This window comes from Panonychus citri, unplaced genomic scaffold, assembly GCF_014898815.1.
Source record: "Panonychus citri isolate SS breed McGregor unplaced genomic scaffold, ASM1489881v1 Contig00137, whole genome shotgun sequence".
Taxonomy (NCBI): domain Eukaryota; kingdom Metazoa; phylum Arthropoda; class Arachnida; order Trombidiformes; family Tetranychidae; genus Panonychus; species Panonychus citri.
The window spans coordinates 562,589-579,891 of record NW_026515542.1 but is presented as its reverse complement, the minus strand read 5'-3'; the positions used below and the strand labels follow the sequence as shown (position 1 = coordinate 579,891).

The 17,303-nt window shown below is 29.0% G+C and overlaps 2 protein-coding genes across 2 annotated transcripts; one reads left to right on the top strand and one right to left on the bottom strand.

The window, feature by feature from the left end:
- Window positions 1-410: 410 nt before the first annotated feature.
- On the top strand, window positions 411-2,755 carry LOC128392880 (opsin, ultraviolet-sensitive-like). Its single transcript, XM_053352965.1, has 3 exons — window positions 411-1,302; window positions 1,406-1,536; window positions 1,805-2,755. Exons 1-3 carry the CDS (start codon window positions 974-976, stop codon window positions 2,542-2,544), a joined length of 1,200 nt encoding a protein of 399 aa, XP_053208940.1. The 5' UTR covers window positions 411-973; the 3' UTR covers window positions 2,545-2,755.
- Window positions 2,756-3,110: 355 nt separating this feature from the next.
- On the bottom strand, window positions 3,111-16,786 carry LOC128392881 (transmembrane protein 178B-like). Its single transcript, XM_053352966.1, has 6 exons — window positions 16,637-16,786; window positions 15,774-16,484; window positions 5,697-5,804; window positions 4,179-4,316; window positions 3,948-4,045; window positions 3,111-3,814 (listed from the first exon to the last, which is right to left on the bottom strand). Exons 2-6 carry the CDS (start codon window positions 16,012-16,014, stop codon window positions 3,536-3,538), a joined length of 864 nt encoding a protein of 287 aa, XP_053208941.1. The 5' UTR covers window positions 16,015-16,484; window positions 16,637-16,786; the 3' UTR covers window positions 3,111-3,535.
- Between the last annotated feature and the right edge of the window lie 517 nt (window positions 16,787-17,303).

The window sequence follows — 17,303 nt, the reverse complement described above, 5'->3', positions numbered from 1 at the left end:
TAAATGTGATGAAAGTTTCTGATTCAATATCAATACAAATACAACACTGATGATGATGATTAAAGAGATAGAAAATTAAATTAATCAATGAAACAGTGTTAACAACAGATTAAAACATGATTAAATTAATATCTATGAAGACCTTGGTCTTCATTAGGTCCTTGAAATTAAACTAAATCAATCAAGACAAAAGGAAAAGTGAATGATAATCAATGTTCAATAATTAACTAAATCGTATTCATATTAGTTGGTTAACTTGACAAAAGTTTTTGAAAAAGTTTCCATTCAGGTTAATCCGATTGAAATTACCAAATTGTTACCAAAAGTTGATTTAATGGATTATTATATTGACAAATATTAGTTCAATATATTATTAGTAAACTCAATTTTCTAGTTGGATTAAGATTTAGATTTAGTTAATCAAATCAAGGTTTTCTTCAGGCTTCAATTTAAATCTTGTTGTTTTAGTTTTCATTTTAATTGTTATGGTTTCTTGGTGGTTCAACCAGATTAATTTAGTGTTTATCTTGATCACATTGTAAAGGTTTCCTTGCTCATATTGTTTCATTTTCTTGCAGAATTAAATTGTTAACTGTTACTATTTACTAAACAATTATCATCATCATCATCATCATCTATTGATGAAATTACATTTTCAAAAGTGATATTAAAACAATCAAAGTGTGAGTAACAATCATTATAAATCAGTCATTGTGATCATCTTGATCATCATTACAACTTTGATTGTTAGTTAAGGTAAAAGGTTTACTGGTTAATTGTTACCATCCATATTATCAAGATCAAGGGTGTTTAACAATTGAAATTGTAGCAATTGATTTGCAATATTAATTAAATTGTCTTGGTTCTGATCAATTCATATACTTAATGTGTATGTTTTTGTGAAAGTTTTCCAGTCAATTTTGTTAAACTTTTACCGTTAATTTTGTTTCTGTTTAATTGTTGCTCAAAAATCATGGGAACTCGAGAGAGTAAAATTTTATCCTCATCAGCAATTAGTGGACTTGCTTCATCTTCATCAACATTATCAGCATCAACGACAACACGATTAACGGCTTCCGATCGACTTGCTCCATCGATTAAATCGGTTTACTATTGTGACCACGATAAAGGAGCCATTTGGAGTGACCTATTAACTACTGACCTATTGGAATATATTCCTGACCATTGGTCACAATTTGAACCACCTTCTTCCTGTACTAATCTACTTCTTGCCATCCTTTACTTTTTAATATTTGTCTTTGGCTGCGGAGGCAATGGACTGGTCATTGTCCTTTATCTTAAGTATATATTCAATTTCAATTCAATTCAATTCAATCAAATTTCAGAATCAATTCTCAACAATTAGTCATCCAATTTGTTTCTCCTTTCATTATTTTCTGTCCAGAAACAAGAAACTGCGAAGTCCGTCCAATTTGTTACTATTTAATTTGGCGATTGCTGATTTCTTCATGATCTTCAAGACTCCAGTGTTCATTTATAATTCAGTCAAATGTGGACCAGCTCTCGGTTCCTTAGGTAAGATACTTTAACCTGTCAATCAACTGATTGTAATTAACTTTACTCTAAACCAAAGATAAATCATCTCATAATAGGCTTATATTATTTCTAAATCGTAATGATTTAACACCAACTTCTTAATGATTAAGCCACTTAACAAGAGGATAATGATGTAATAATAATAATGTAGTTTAGATGTGAAACCTGAATAAGATTTTGAAGGAAAAATTAATTCTCATTGAAATTGAATTACAATTAACAGTTAGAGTTTTTGGTTTACTTCCAGGTTGCGAGATTTATGGTTTCCTTGGTGGATTAACAGGTTGTGCGGCCATTTTCTCGGTCGCCATTGCATCGATTGACCGGTACAATGTGATCTCTAATCCTCTTAATCCAAGGCGATTAACAACCTTAACATCAACTTTAGCCGTTCTTTTCATCTGGGCTTATGCGGCTTTCTTTGCCACCCTGCCCTTACTTCAGATCTTTAATCGTTACACCTATGAAGGTTTTCTGACCTCATGTACGGTAGATTACCTGTCCAATGACACATCAATCCGTGTCTTTGTTTGGTGTTACTTTGTAGCCGCTTGGTGTATACCGGTGACCATAATTATCTGCTCTTATTACGGTATTTATAAGGCTGTTGGTGCCTCTGAAAAGTCACTAAGAAAAATTGAAGATACGACCGGTGGTACATCCGGTAAAGACAAATCGAAAACAAGTCAAAAAGAGGAAATTAAAATCGCCAAAACTGCCGCTGTCCTAATCTCACTTTGGCTCGTCTCTTGGACACCTTATGCTGCTATCGCTTTAACCGGAGCCACTGGACATGGTCACCTACTCTATCCCGGCTGGTCAATCATTCCCGCTCTAACGGCCAAAATTGCGGCCACAGTGGACCCTTTTGTTTACTCCTTGTCACATCCAAAATTCAAGAAAGAAATTGACCTTTTATTTGGAACCAAAAATCAAGGTAAATCCGCTCCAATCGACGACACCGCCACCGTAGATACTAAATATTAATCATTTGGAATCATCTTGTTAACATCTGATAAACTTTAATTGTCTCTGCAAAAACGAAACAATTAAAGATGAAAAACTTAATTAAATCCTTAATTGAGCTTAAATTGTGAATACTTTTACTCTATTGATATTTAACATTAGTTGATTGTCACATTTTTCGTTATTAAATCCAATTATATATAGAAATTAAATTGTTTAGCTAAAGAAAAAATCTTTCAATTGTTGAACACTTATAACTCACAATTAACATTGGTGGTAATTGTGATCTTGTAAATACAATTTAATTTCTATATTAATCATAATGATTAAGAAGAAAATTGAATTGTAGTAATTAACAAAGATTATTCTGTATTCTCATGGCCCGATTGTCGATTTGATTGTATTAATAGGTTTTAATTTAATTCATGGTGGAACAATAAATCCATAGTTGATCATTTCTTTCCAATAATAGTCAATAAATAATCAAATTAATTATTAATTTAATTGGTCAATTGTGTGATCTTTAATTGTATCAAACATTTGGACGTACAAATATTAAAAAAAAGAGAGATAGAGAAAGGCAAAGATCATTATAATTAGTTGATTGTTATTATTATCATTTGTTGGTGATACTCAAGTGAAAATAATGATAATAATAATGAAATAGAGTAATTAAAATAATATTAATCATGATAGTAAATAAGAATAATAATTAAGAAATGAGTGTTTAGATTGCGATTGAATTTTCTCAGTTCGCATTGGTTAATGTTTAGAATGGTCAATGGCTCGAACGGTCAATTTGGACGAAGAGTTTAAAGTAACCGAAATCGAAGAGAACTTAATTGTTCAATTTTCGTTGTTTTTTTCTCTCATAATTTGATGTCCCAAAGAATTGATTTAACTGATGATGTTTTAGATGGATGATTAGGTCATGATTAAATAGTAAACTTTTTCTATCGAGTTGATTTGGATTTATGTTCAGGGGGTTTTCGTTTTCTGTTGAAAGGACATTCTAATATGGAGTGGAATAGGGAGTGATTCCATATGATGATCCATGATACGAATAAGGCCCTGGGTAAGCGTAAGCATATCCATAGGGATTACGTTTATCTGGATAAACTGGCATCAGGTATTGCATGTTTTTAGCGTGTTCGGCTCGTTTTTCACTTCGGATACACCGAGCTGACCCGAGGAACATGAAGGAAGCAATTAAACACTGACCAATTCCGAGCCAGGCAAGAATATAAGACCAACCATAGTAAAAATCACTGACACCATGTTGTTTGAGAATCTGTTGAAATAGAAAAGGATTAAGATTAATAGAGAGGAAAAAAAATTGACACAATTGATTTGAGGTAAATTCTGTCGGTTCAGAATTTGTTTTGTCCACATCAATTGTCGCGGATTTTTGGATGGACACTTACAGTTGGCCATCCGTTATAAGACAGTTCGTCTTTCAATTTGTGTTGATCGTAAAATTGGACTCCATGCCAGAGACCCATGGCACCAGCGTCAAATAAAGCTATCGAAATGTGAATTGGACAAAGATGAAGATTTTAATGAGACGAGAAAATATTGGCAGATTGATTTTAAATTGTTCTTGCAGGTGAGATAATAGATACAAGGAACTTGGTGTAAATGATTAAGTTAATTACCTGCCAAAAGCTGCATAATACCAGTGGCGATGAGATTGGCGTGAGATCGTTTCCAACATCCTGCGATCCCGGTGAAGAATGAGAGAGTCAACAAGAAAAAGGCGACGACATATAAAGCGACCACGGATCGAGCAAGATCTGAGAAAATTAATTAATAAAATCAACCAGCGAATTAAAATTAGAGAGCAAAAAAAAGTCAATTAGACAAAAAGACTAAACATTGTAATTACAGCGAAACATCAAAATAACTTTTGATTGTCATCATTAAATTCAACAACTTAACCACCTTTTACTAGTTTAATTGCGACTAAAGTAAATTCTAATCAACTAAGTGTGACTGGATGGAAGTAAATTAAAATCAGTTAATAGTAAGAAAAAAGCATCAACAAACAATCAGTGAGATAATTTGACAATTTAAGGATTTATCAGCAAATGACACCAATGATTGAGGAGATGATTATAATCAAGGTGATTAGTATTGAATACTAGTATTGTAATTTGCATGTTGACAACAATTAACGGAAAATCAAAATTAGAGACACTATTAGAAAACGGGAACAATTAAAGTTAATATATTACACCAATTGCTATGTTATCATGATGAGATAAAAATACTTTTCATCTTAATCGTTACCTGTGTTTTTCTGGCTTTATTTTTACTTCGTTTACCTGTTGAAAAACTGTCATGATTGTTGGTAATTAATTTCTACTCTTTATTATTATTGTCTTAATAACATTTAATTTCTCTTTCTCTCTCTAACTGTTAATTAAAAATGTTCTAAAAAGACATTAAGAGCTTAATCTTTATGGCGTGATGAACAAGTGAATATCCAAAACCCAACGAAATTAACGATACATAAGGATCGTTAACAATTCTTTAATGGATTAATCCGGTTAATCGTTAAGAGTCAGTCCACTCATTTAAATTGTAATCATCATGATAATCAACAATCATCATCATCCATTGAAAATGTAAGTGAGAAAGGAAGAGGAAGAGCTTAATATATACAATTAAAAGAGAGACATTTTCTTTAGATTAATTTGAAAGTTTCTATAAGGAAGTTGATGAAGATGATGAATAGAAATATCATCTTTTCATCTTCATCTTTTTTTCTGTATCACTTTTTTTACCTTAGAACTTTTTTTTCTACTCACTTACTTTCTCCCTCTCATTCTCTCTCTTCTCTCTCTCTCTCTCTCTCTTCTCTTTCATAACTAGTCACACTCTATCGAACTCATCATGAAGATGACAATCATCATCATCTAAAGATGAGGATGATTCTTGTTCTTATCATCAATCACAATCTCTTTGCACCAAAATCCTTTTATACTCTTTGGCTTCTGGTGTTTTTTTTATATCCTTTTGGTCAATGCCCTTTAAATTCATGGGGTTGTTGATTGTTGCTTGAGATTTAATAATAGTGTTTGTTAAATATTTACTCTTATGATGATAATTTAATGGTAGCCATGGGTTAATGGTCACTCAATTGACCATCGATTCTTAATTGTTGTACTTACGTAATCTTTCCCATCTTTGATCAGAAAATTTTTGTGATTCTTCATCTTCAGGTATATGATAATCTACGTTGACACATTGAGTTTGAGTTGGAGATAAATATGTTTCCACTGTGAACAAATTAAGGAAAAATAAACGACAATTAGTTAATTGTTAGACAATGATTTTCGGTTCAGATGATTATTTGGATTCTCTCCCTCTCTCTTTTTTTGTATCTTTCTTGGTTTAAATTCTGATTGTGTTGATCAATTAATCAGGAATTACTATTTTTTGTTGTTGATGATGACAATCAACTAACTTATTCAAACAATTTGGTTAATTGTCTCAGACTCAAGCTACTAATTTAATAATAACAATTAATTGACAGTTTGTTTGTTTCTGGTAATATGATTTTCAAGGTTACAATTGATTAACAATTCAATACCTGATTACTATTTAAATTAGGTGAGGAAACCAGTTTAATTTTAATTGTTTCACTTCATTTGGCTTGTTAATCAATCAAATCAATTCATTGATTGTTGTGATTAGTTTTGGGAAAAAAACTAAACTTGAAACAATTGACCTTTAATTGAGTAAAAAGAGACAAATTCAATTCAGAACAATTTAACATCTTAACTTAACAATTAATCACAATGAGAAAAAAAACAATCAACAAATTTAAGGAACATCTTAATTGTCAATTTTTGGTCAACAACAATCAACAAATTGACAATCAACGTGAAAATTGTTTCAACAATTAAAAACTCATAAATCATAATTCAAGTATCCAAATCATGTTTTCAAACAATTAACTCATTTATATATACAATCATCATTAAGTTTTAAATTGTTGTTCAATCGTATTCAACTATTTAGATACAACAATACAAAGACTAATAGTCAACAATTAAAATGAATTAATCACGATTTTAATTTTGTCAACACCAAACAATTAAATTAAGGTCAACAAGGTCAACGATGAAATTTAAATTAACAACCATTGAGTTAATTTTCCGGTATAACAATTAAATCCTAATCAACATTAGTAATACATGTTTAATATGAAACAATTAAGTTAATTGTTGGCCAGACAAATGGATCCTTAAATAGTCAATAAGTAACTTTAATCAGTTGAAACTAATTAATCATGTATGTCTTTAATTATTGTATCTTTTCATGATTTATATTTTCAATGGTTGACTGGTGAAGTTGAATTAACTAATAGTCAATCAAACAATTAAAACCATTTCAATAATCAAAATGATTAATATTAATTGTATTCATAATAGACTTTTTTTGAAACTGATTTAAAAATTGATTGTTAACTGATTTTGATTGTAACAACAGGAGTTACCAACAATTTATGTTGTTATTACACTAATTAACTGTCAATTTGTGCCAATAGTTTACACATTTGATAGAAATCAAAGTTAATTGTAATTGATTCAACCCGAGATTGTTAACAATTAAGCAAAAAGTTTACAGGAAATTTTTTTATCAAAATTCAATCAATTTGATGATTATTTTTTCAACCAACAATTTGAAATCAATTTAAATTGTATAATTCAAATAGCCGATAAACTGTCAACAATCAACAACAATGATTTAAATGATTGTCACGATTAGAAGCAATCAAAATAATCGTATTAAATTGTCGAGGGTTAATCAGAAATGATTAAACAAATCAAGAAAAAAAAATACAAGAAATTAAGAAACGAAATGAAATAAAATCTCATGCTGACTGAAATTCATTGATTGAATTTGAAACAAGTAATCATTTTACTGATCACAATTAAGAAAATTATGATTAGTTAACCATTACCCTGAATTGCGAGGTAACAATTAATGACAATAATTAATTTCTCGATATCAAATGATTAGTATTTTTTTTCTGCCCAATTTTTGATTCACCAAAAAGTTACTGTTGAACTTTACAAACGAATTACGAGAAAATCCTTTCAGCTATCATCATCTAATCATCATCCTCATCATCTTCATCATCATCTTCATCATCATCTACATCATCATTATCATCTCAATAGTCAACCTGATAATCTTCATCATCATCTTTTGATTATCCTCTTTACCTCCTTTACTTTTTCCAGGTAAACTGGTTCACCCGAATTCACATCAATATCTAACGGTCATGGCAACGAATCAAGTTAATGATGAACAACAATCAACGTTGATCATCATCATCAGATCAGTTAATCAGATTAAGGGTTTGGTTGATTGTGTCGTTGATTGTTGTTACAAAGACTCACACACACAATTGAAATGAGACTCAACAATCAACGATGATAATTTAAAGATCTGATTTAATCCTTTGAGAAACTAAATCCCTTTGATGAGACAATTGTTACACTTGATCATTGATTTGATTGTACGATAATAATAATCAATAATTAAGGATTGGTTATATTTTCAGTTATAAATATAAACCATAATCACTATAATTAACAATTGATGATTAAAAAATGATATCATTGGTAATCAAATCAACAGGAAAATACTGTAATCATTGCACGATTGTGATTACTTTAAAAATACAATTTAAATCATCCTCATCAATTGCAACTAATAGTGATTAGTAAATTGTTATCGTCTCAATGCTAAATATATTCACAACAATCAAAATAATGATCAGGATATTCAAATATATTTTTTTTCCAATTGCGATCAATACAAATTAAATTTAATGAATTGAAATTTAATTTATCATTAAAAAACAAATCAATCAATTGATTGGAAACTTTTTTGCCTTCACTCAACAATTTAAACGATGTTAAATATAATCAAGAATTCAAAGTTAATGATATTAAGATAATTTGAAAGTAAAAGAAAAACGTAATCAACTGAATCAATTGACAACAATTAGATAAACAAACAACAATTAAATATCGATAACAATTATTGGAAGGTTAATTACAAAACTTGAACTTAAGGCAATTTTCAACTGATTCCAACAATTAACCATAACAAATCAATTGATTATTAGATGATGACGATCATGAAATATTAAATCATCACAATTAATGATATGTTTACAAATCTACAAAAAAATCATACTAATCATCAAGTGACCCAGTTTCATGGTCAATGAATTATTATCATGATATGAAACTGAATCAATGAAAAAAATCAGTTAGAGGTTGAGTTAAGGTTCATGGGTCATTCTAACGGTCAAGTAACGGTAATAAATAATTCATTCAAATGGTCAATTATAGTTTTAAATTGTAATGTATGAGTATCATAATCAAGGGAAAACCTAAATTTAGATCTAAATTTATATATTTTTCAGTGAAACAGGAAAAATCAAGGTAACCAGAAGATCCGACATGTTAGACCCAATTTCCAGCGTTTTTTTTTCATGCAAAACAATTAGGTGATCATCTTCATCCATCTTCATCTTCATCTTCATCTTCATCTTCATCTTCATCTCATCTTAATCCCAATCAAAGTTAATCATCTTCTTCCTTTGGTTCCTCATTAACCTTGTCACTCGTCCTCCGGGAGTAAATTTGCTGATTTTCTGCCAAATTTTTGATGTATTCAAGTTACAACAATTAATTAATGCGATCGAGATGTTAATTGTTATTCTTGTTTTCATGATAATCAACTTTCTTCTGATTGGATTAGTTGATTGCGAGTTTGCTTCAATCATTTGATATCATTGATAATCAAGTATTAGCTTACATGATTGCTCAATGATTTCATTTTAAATCTGATTGTTTTTTTTAAATTTGGATACTTTTAATTGTTGTGTGTGTGTAAATTAATTGTGATTAACAGTTGAAACAAAATTAACTTGATTGAAGTTAGAAACTTTTTTTTTCTTATTTCAATTTATCCTAATGGATTAGTAGGTTGAAGATTAAATTAAGATTAAATTGGTTTGAAAAACTTTTTAAATGGTCAAGAACTTATTAATATCATTATTGTTAATTGTTGCGATTGTTATTATAAGTTTATTAATAGAGTTTGATGATTGTAATTAAATTAAAGTTGAAATGTATCCGAATTGAGTTTCAATGGATTAACATTGAGATTGGATTTGATAAGCTTATCATTGTTATTAATTTTTGATTGTTGTTAGTTAACTATTAATTGGTTCAAATGATTGATTGTATTTGGGTTAATCATAAATGATTAGCACATTGAAACATGTTAATTTTCAATATCATTGATTTTGGGGTTACCTTGTCGTTGTTAATCATGATAATTATCCTGATTGTATCACTAACAATTTAATGATCAAGATGATCACAATTAAAATGATTATAATCATTTTGATGATGATCATTTAAGTTGATGAAAATGGACAAAAGCCATTAATCAACTCGGTAATTTGTAAGCCTGATTTGGGTCACAATTAATGATTTGTGATTAACTTTAATTGTGATCATCGGTTACCAATGATTAAACTTGATCATTATTTATATAATTTTTTTTTTCAATCAACAATCAAACTATGGGTAAGGGTAAAATTAAATCAATGATTATAGTTAGTTAATTATGAATTAACAGTTTAGTTTTCAGGTCAAACTTGTATACAAATGACATTAATTATAAATAAATTGTTATGTTGATTAACAAAAAATCAAGCTGATTTGTTGATACAATTGTTAAATTGATAAATAATTTTTGAAACAATCAGTTGAAAAATTTAAAAGTTCAACTGTGATTAAATTGTGTTTACCTTTTAACATGATTATAATCAATCAAATTATGAGAGTAACAAACAAATCAAATTAATTGTTAGATTATAACGTCAATATCAATGACAATTTAAATTGTTGGTGTTTCTATTATGTTATTATTTAATATTAGATTAATAAACCTAAATGATTAAAAACTGATTATTATAACAAATTGATCGCATTAAATTTCAAGGGAAATCAATAACAACAATCTATCTAATTACTATGAGCCTTGGCCAACAATTAAACCAAACCCTGAAAACAAGCAAATTATAACAGTAATTTAATCATTAACAATCAAAGATTTTCACAGAAAGTGTAACCAGCAAACCTTGAAAATTAAATCAAATTAAATCAAATTAAAGCCTAAACCAAACAACCAGATTAAATAATCAGATGAAATTAAACATTCACCAAAGTAATTCATAAGTAACGAACAAGTTAATTATTGTATATTGGAAACAATTAACAAATGATTACCAATGAGATTAAACTCTCAGGTAAAAAGAAGCAAAAAAAGACATTGAATGAACCAGGAACCGCCAGGAATTAAGGCCTTAGGCTATATTTTCATCACCTTAATCATCATCATCATCATTATCATCATCATCTCTGTCTATTTAACTGTCTAACTAAAACTAATCACGTTCAGGTAACTAAAAATGTTACCAAACCAGTAATTATACATAAGTGTTGATCTTTCAAAGGTAAAAACAAAATCTTCAGGTCTCATCATCATTATCATTTGTTTCCTCTTTCTTTTCTTCTTTCTTTTCTTACATAATATCATCATCATCATCATCATTATCTTCAAACTGTAAACTACAATCAGGTAACAATCAGTGAAAAAAGAAACCTGATTTATAAGGAAATGAAATTAAGCCCACCACCAATAACCATTTAGATTGAGATTCATATTCATCCATGTTAAGGTCATCGTCATCAATTTGCATCATCGTTAATGTAACAGTTTTGTGTAGTCAATCATAATCAACTAATTGTGATCAACAATTTAGGTAACTGTTTAAAAATAGACCAGTTAATTTGTTGTTGTTCACCATCAAAATTAAAAGCTCAATTCATATACTTTCTTATGTGTTATTTGACTTACTAATTTTCATCATTTGAATGTTAATCAGGTTTGATTGTAGAATTGATTAATTGTTCAATTATTAGCTAATACTGTTTAGTTAATTGTTGATTCATGAATGCTAATTAACCAGAAAATAAAGAACTTTGTTCCAAGTGATCTATTTAAGATTTGATTTGTAACAATTGAATTTAAAACTCAATAAAGATGAAGTTTTTTTAATGGGGAAAAGATTAACAATTAAAACCTACTTATTTGTCAGTAGTTACAATTAATAAATGTTATTAATTATAAATGTTAATCATCATCGTATTAACCATACCAAGAGTGAGTGTCAAGGTTGATATAATTTCGTGTTTAATTAGTAAATCAAAATTGACTTGATTAAGTTAATTGTTGATTTGAATAGTTAATTGTGTTTATCATTCAACCTAAAATGGTTATGATTAAGTTTATTCATTTAATTAACTAATCATTGATTTTCAACAAAGTTTGAAATTTGAATAACAGTTAATTCACTTGTTTTCTTGCCAATAGTTGTAACAATTAGCGATTATTGTTACAATTTGTTAACAACTTATTACTATTTGTTGATTGTCAAATTGTTCATCAATCTGTTTGAAATGAGTTTAGGTCGACAATTTAATTGTGTTCCGTTAACAATTAAATACATGAATCTGATTTCTCAGCTAATCTTGATGATGATGAACAATTCAATGTTGAATTTAACACTCAAATGAAACATTGATCAGATAATTAACTTAATCAACCCAATTTATCACAATTATTAGAGCTAACATTACGATTCTTATGGGAATTAAGAAATTAATTATGTTTCTAATCAGCAAAATCTTAATGAGTTTTGTTCAATTAATTTTCTGCAATGAACAATTAATGAGAAATTAAAAAAAGTAAACATCTTGAGAGTTAAACTCACGACTTTGATGTTTTCAACTTCGAAACAATTAATTAATTAACTAAATGTAATTGTACCATAATAGCAAAGTTATTAAATTATCAATTCTACTAATAGTTAACCTTCAACAATTACAATTAGTAACTAAAAAAACTCATGGACCTTTGGGTGAAGTCTGAAATTTTGTTATTAAATCTAATTGTTGATTTCTTACTTAAATTATTAAATTGTTATGATACTAATCGGAAATAACTAAGGATAAACAACAACAAGGTTACAATCAAATGATAACAATCAAATCATGATTAAAATCAATGTTTAACCTTGTTTAAGAATAAGAAATAATTACTAAGTAGATGAGAATTGATTAATCAATAATAATTTGTTGACTATTGATTAATCAATTAGTAAGTATGCTAATCTGAATTGGCAGAAAAGTATTAATAATATTTAAATTATCTGATTGTAATGATTAAAGGCCTATTATTGTGAATGGAGTTAATTTTTGTTGGGTCAAGGAGAAAGAGATCAAGAGAAAGCAAAATTTGATTGTTGGAAATGTTTGATTGATTTAAGAAATTGATTGATAACCAATTATCAAGTTCATCATGTGTTGACGTTGTTGTTGTTGTTGTTTTCACACTCAAACAATTCACAAGTTGGTGGAAATAATTAAGATCATCTTGAGGCGATTCAGGTAAGAATCCATTAGGATAATCAACAATTAAAAGGTTGGGACATCATTCAAGTGAATGGATCCTTAATGGTGACCGTTATTTCCTGAATCTTTTCAGGAGACATTTATATATATAAGATGTTAATTATAATGATGATGATTTAACTCAATTTCCATTGTTGTGGTGATTCTTTACCAGAGAATTGGAATTGTTATAAATATTATATGGTCATAAAAGGTCAACATTTGATTCTTTCCAATTATTTCCTATTTGATTGTAACGTTTAAATTATCATCATTAAAGATGATGGTGATTGTTGTGATCTCGCAACAATAATGTCAGTCCAATCAGAATATAAACTTGACTCGATTTTTAACCTTCCTCTTAATTTTGGATTGTTGGTCAAGTTTCAACAGCGTAAATTGGTTAACAATTTAAGTATTTGTATTGAACAAGGTAACAAGACATGGAAAGTAGTCAAGTAAACAAATTAAAGCAACAGGTACATCATAATTATAAGATAATAAGGTGAATTGATGTGGTGATGGTGGTGAAAGAAAGAGCCATTTGATCACAACAATTAAGGTGAAAATCTTTCAATTGTGATTCCATTAAGAGATAGTCCAATAGTTGTTCATGTTGTTTCATTAACAATCTCCATTCATTATAATCTTATCATGCTCAGGCTTTCACCTTTCCTACTCTTCAATCGTTATCAAGAAGATCTGAACGATTGTCAAATTTTAAAAGGAAAACCATTACTGCAACGATGAACATTTTTACATTTACTCCAATGTCTTTCAAATTTCATCCTTTTGTCAAAGTCCAAACAATTGACCAAATACATGTATATGTGTGTGTATATATTAGTTAATTTGACTGCTTGATTGATTGAGTGAATAGATTTGGTGGTAATAGTTGAGACGACATCAATTTCATTTCTTATTATACACCGTGAGAGTGATAAATTATTCACGACATGTCAAGAAACAAAAACGTTCACCATCATCACCATGATCTCCAATGAAAACATCATCTTTTTCCCTTTTGTTTGTAGCTAACTGGTTGTATAATATTAGCACTCCAACGATAAAATAATCAGCAACTTTCCAATATCAATAGGAAAGCTATAATTCACGGATTCCGTGGTCATCAGATCAACTCTCGAAATGAGCTTATCCAATTCCATCAGGATAATATAACAATAACAAATTTGCAACAACAGAGAAGCCAAATTGCCTAAAACCATTTCAAACGATTAAAACAGGATAATAAAAGTTTCATCGACCAAAGCAATACATATTTACCAGCGGGAATGATAATAATTATCAAGAAAATCAAACCAACAACAGTAAAATCTCAAAGCTCATAGATACATGAAGTGAACGGATTAACTGACCAACACTAATCTCTTTTTGGTGAAAAAGAAAACCTCTAACAGGTAGATTGTATTTATCGGTTTACATACAAACAGTGGTAACAACAGCAACAATTAAAAGAATTGACAATCAGATAATCATAGAATTAACGACGAAACAAAAAAAAACTGGACAATTAACAAAATGTAATTAAACAAAAGGAAAGTTAAAAAAACGTTAATCTGTTTTTTCAACAGTAACTTTGGTAACCCTTTTTGTTTACTGTTCAAGGCTAAGGTAAAATTGGCGCGTTAAATGAATGAGGGGAGAGAAGGTAAAAAATGTCATCTAATTAAGTCTAATTATAAATGACGAATCATTAAATAACACTAATCAAGAATGTAATTAGCAATCAAGTTTTTACCTTACTAATTAAACTTAAGATGATGATTTAAGGGACAAGGAAGGAGAGAAGAAAAAAAGATGAAACAGAAAAAGAATTGAAAATTGAGTGAATCTTTTTTTTGCTTGTTCGTTGCAAAGTGAAAGCGATAAAAACAAAAAAAGAAGCAAAATTATGAAACAATGATGATGATGATGATGGTGATGAGAATGATGGAGAGATTGTTGATTGTAATAAACACCATTTATTTTATGGAAAAAAATCTTAAGGTGTTTATTTATATTTGATGCGAGAGATTGAATGTAAGGGAGATGAAGACGAAAAGGTAAACAAAGACTAAGAAGGAAACACAATGATAGAAATGAAAGGAACCAAGAAAAGAATAGAATATTGTTGATAGAGAGAAGAAGAAGAAAATAGAATAAGTTGATTCTGTTGATGATGATGAAGGTGAAAATGATGATGATGATGATGAATAGGTAAGAAAAAAGAATAAAATTGAAAGAAAGGAAGAGAAAGAAAGAGAAAAAGAAAGAGATAAATGTTGAAGATGTAACAAGTTGGAAGAAGCCGGTTTGTTGTTGGTAAGAGAGAAGTAGAAGTTAAATTGTACAGGTAGGCCAAACTCAGAGAGAAAAAGAAGAAAAAAAGATGATGATGATGATGATGGAGAGAGAGAAAGAAAAAAAAAGATGGAGACTCAGATTTTTCTTAAAAAAAGAAGGAAAAATAATAACAAGAAGAAAATGTGTAATCTTAAGATTAGTGTTTACAAAGAAATTCAGAGGTAGAGGTTATAATCCATAAGAAGAACTTATTGTCATTTGAAATTTTCTTTTTCCATTTCTTTGACTCAGGAATAGTAAGAGAGAATAGAACAATCAACATGATATGAGAGAGAGAGAGAGAGAGAATCATGATTAGTGGAAATGAAACAGAAAATGATGATTACTTACATCCTTTGGGTTTCTTATTGAGGAAACAAACTCTGAATAGTCCTTCATCTCGGCTGAAATATCTTAAATCCGTTTCAAATTCGTCAGTTAATTGATTCAATTCTGTTAATCTTTCCTTGGTTAAATTACGATTAATCCTGATTTCATACCAATTATCGGTACTAAAAGCTATGGCAAGACAAGCGACAGCAATCACGCTAATTATGGTGGCAATGGATAAGGAAACAGCTGAACAAGACATTGTGTTGATTTGTGAGATTGTCTTATTGTGTATATTTAAATTAATTGGTGGGAATTGTATTTATATATATATTATGTATAAAAACGCACACAAATTAGATGATCACTTTATAATCAATCCAGTTGATTAATAGATTAAGAATTAAAGTAAAAACAAAAGATTATCCAAAGATTAACACCAATGGGAAAGACACAAAGATGGAAACAAGAGTTTGAGGAAAAAAAAAGCTAAATCTAAATCACAGAGAATTAAAAACAAAAAGAAACACAATCCAGGCGAAAGAGAGGAAAATTGAGTTAATCAATTTCCAATAGAAGATTAAATTAATTGTACAATTAATGGAAGATTAACTTTTATCCACTGGTGAGACACATTTTATTATCCATATGAGAGATAAACAATGGAGAAGATTTTCCCATAGGAGAAGAAGAAGAAAAATTTGAGAAACAAAGAGAGAAAAATAAATGAAACTGTAAAGAGAAAAAGAGAAAAGAATAAAATTAAAATTCGATTGATAAATGACAAGTGACAATTGTTAATAAGAATACGAATATTAATTAGTGATGAAGTGATTGTTGTTAGTTTAATTGTTGGAGAAAATTAGAAAGAATATTTTTCTTACCGATGGAAAACAAGTTGAAAAGAAGTTCGCTGAATGTTAACTAAGAACAAAATGAACAGCCGATAATAAGAAAACTCGTTAAACGGGTTTACCTTAATTCTTCTCACTCAAGGAGGTCCCAAAACCTGATCTTTTCTAAAATGGAACCATTTTCATCTTCATCATCTTCTTCTCCATCTTCATCTTCATCATCAAGAGAGAGAGAGAGAGAATATTTTTCTCTGTCTATTACTTCATCTTCTTCTTTCGCTACGTTTACCTTTTCACCTCAACAGAAAATTAGAATATTTTTGTTATTCAAATTTCGTTACAAATCAATATTAGAATTTCTTTCGGTTGTTCTTATTGTTCAGATTATCTTCTTAATCCTCATCGAAATTTTATCTTCATCATCTTCTCTCTCTCTCTCTCTCTCTCTCTCTTTTCTTTTTCTTACTTTTCGAATAATATTTTTCTCTTCTTCTTTTTTTTTGTTATTCGATTTACTTTTCTTTCTCTGGGAATCTTTGTAATCTTTTTGTCATCTATTTGATGGATTCAATGGCTTAACAATCAACTTAATTGTTCACCTTTTTATTACTTTTTCTTTCCAACAATTTACTCTAATTGTTGTCATCAATTCACTCCAATGGTCTTTCATTCAGGTTTAGTCAATTTCTAGTGATTT